We start from the raw sequence: 1,126 nt of genomic DNA on the forward strand, positions 1-1,126 counted from the left end.
GAGCCTGCTTAAAAAATGAACTTAAGAAAATAGTCTTTTTGTTGTTGTTGTTAAGTTTGTTTATTTTGAGAGAAAATGGGAGAGGGGCAGAGAGAGAGAGAGAGAGAGAAAGAATCCCAAGCAGGCTCCACAGTCAGCACCAGAGCCAGACTCGGGGCTCCATCCCATAAACTGTGAGATCACAACCTGAGCCAAAATCAAGAGTCAGACGCTTAACCGACTGAGTCACATAGGTGCCCTAATAAATAATATCTTTTAAAAAATGTTGAGGGTAATAGCTGCCACCTCATTGAAATGTGTGTAAGGATTGAGGAAGATAATGTAAATGAGATCGTTAGCACAATATCTGGCACATAAAACATTCTGAGGCTTCTGTTGCTCTCTTTCTCCCAGCTCTTTACAATATTGGAGACATGGTACATGCTGCCCGGGGCAAGTGGGGAATAAAAGCAAACTGCCCTTGTATTAGTCGGCAGAACAAATCTGTGTTGAGACCTGCTGTCACCAATGGGATGTCACAGGTAAAGTGGTATGTGTGGGTATGAATGAGAGAAACTTCTCTTCTTAGTACCAGGAAATGCCCCATTTTCACCTGTGTTGTCCTAGGCTACTGTAGGATTCCTGAGGAATTAGGGGATGGAGAAGCCTATCTAGAGAGAACCCCCAAAAAGTTACTCAAGGGATTTTAATTCCCTCCAGCTGGTATGAGTTTCTCTTCATTTGTCTTTAAAACCAATTCACGCTGGGTTGATAAGTAGCACAATGAGATTCTTTTCATCTTGTCAAGATTTATACCTCAGGATCCTTGTATAGGTGAAGAGTATAGAAAAGGTTAACAGGAAGGCAGTCCAATATGTGTGCATGGTCCCTGTCCTTGTCATGTTAGGTACTGAGGACAGAAATATGAAGATTGGCCTGCTGAGCTGGGATCATTCTACTCTGAAAACAATCCCAAGCCTCCAGAGAGGCAGTGGTTTGCTCATTGCTCTATCAGAGGTGGAGGTCATTCCGGTTTGATGGTAACTGTTTTGAACAAGAGGCCGTTTTAAACACACACGCACGCGCGCGCACACACACACACACACACATACACACACACACACACACACACACACACACACACACA

General features: G+C 43.6%; 1 protein-coding gene across 2 annotated transcripts in view; it reads left to right on the forward strand.

The window, feature by feature from the left end:
• KDM3B (lysine demethylase 3B) overlaps positions 1–1,126 on the forward strand; it is a 73,169-nt gene that overhangs the window by 57,142 nt on the left and 14,901 nt on the right. For both annotated transcript variants that reach the window (XM_040444598.1, XM_040444600.1), the window contains one exon: positions 394–521. In XM_040444598.1, coding sequence (XP_040300532.1) covers positions 394–521 — 128 coding nt within the window. The remainder of the gene's footprint in view (positions 1–393; positions 522–1,126) is intronic.

The sequence above is a fragment of the Herpailurus yagouaroundi genome, unplaced genomic scaffold, assembly GCF_014898765.1.
Source record: "Herpailurus yagouaroundi ecotype Mexico unplaced genomic scaffold, PumYag 192, whole genome shotgun sequence".
Lineage (NCBI taxonomy): Eukaryota > Metazoa > Chordata > Mammalia > Carnivora > Felidae > Herpailurus > Herpailurus yagouaroundi.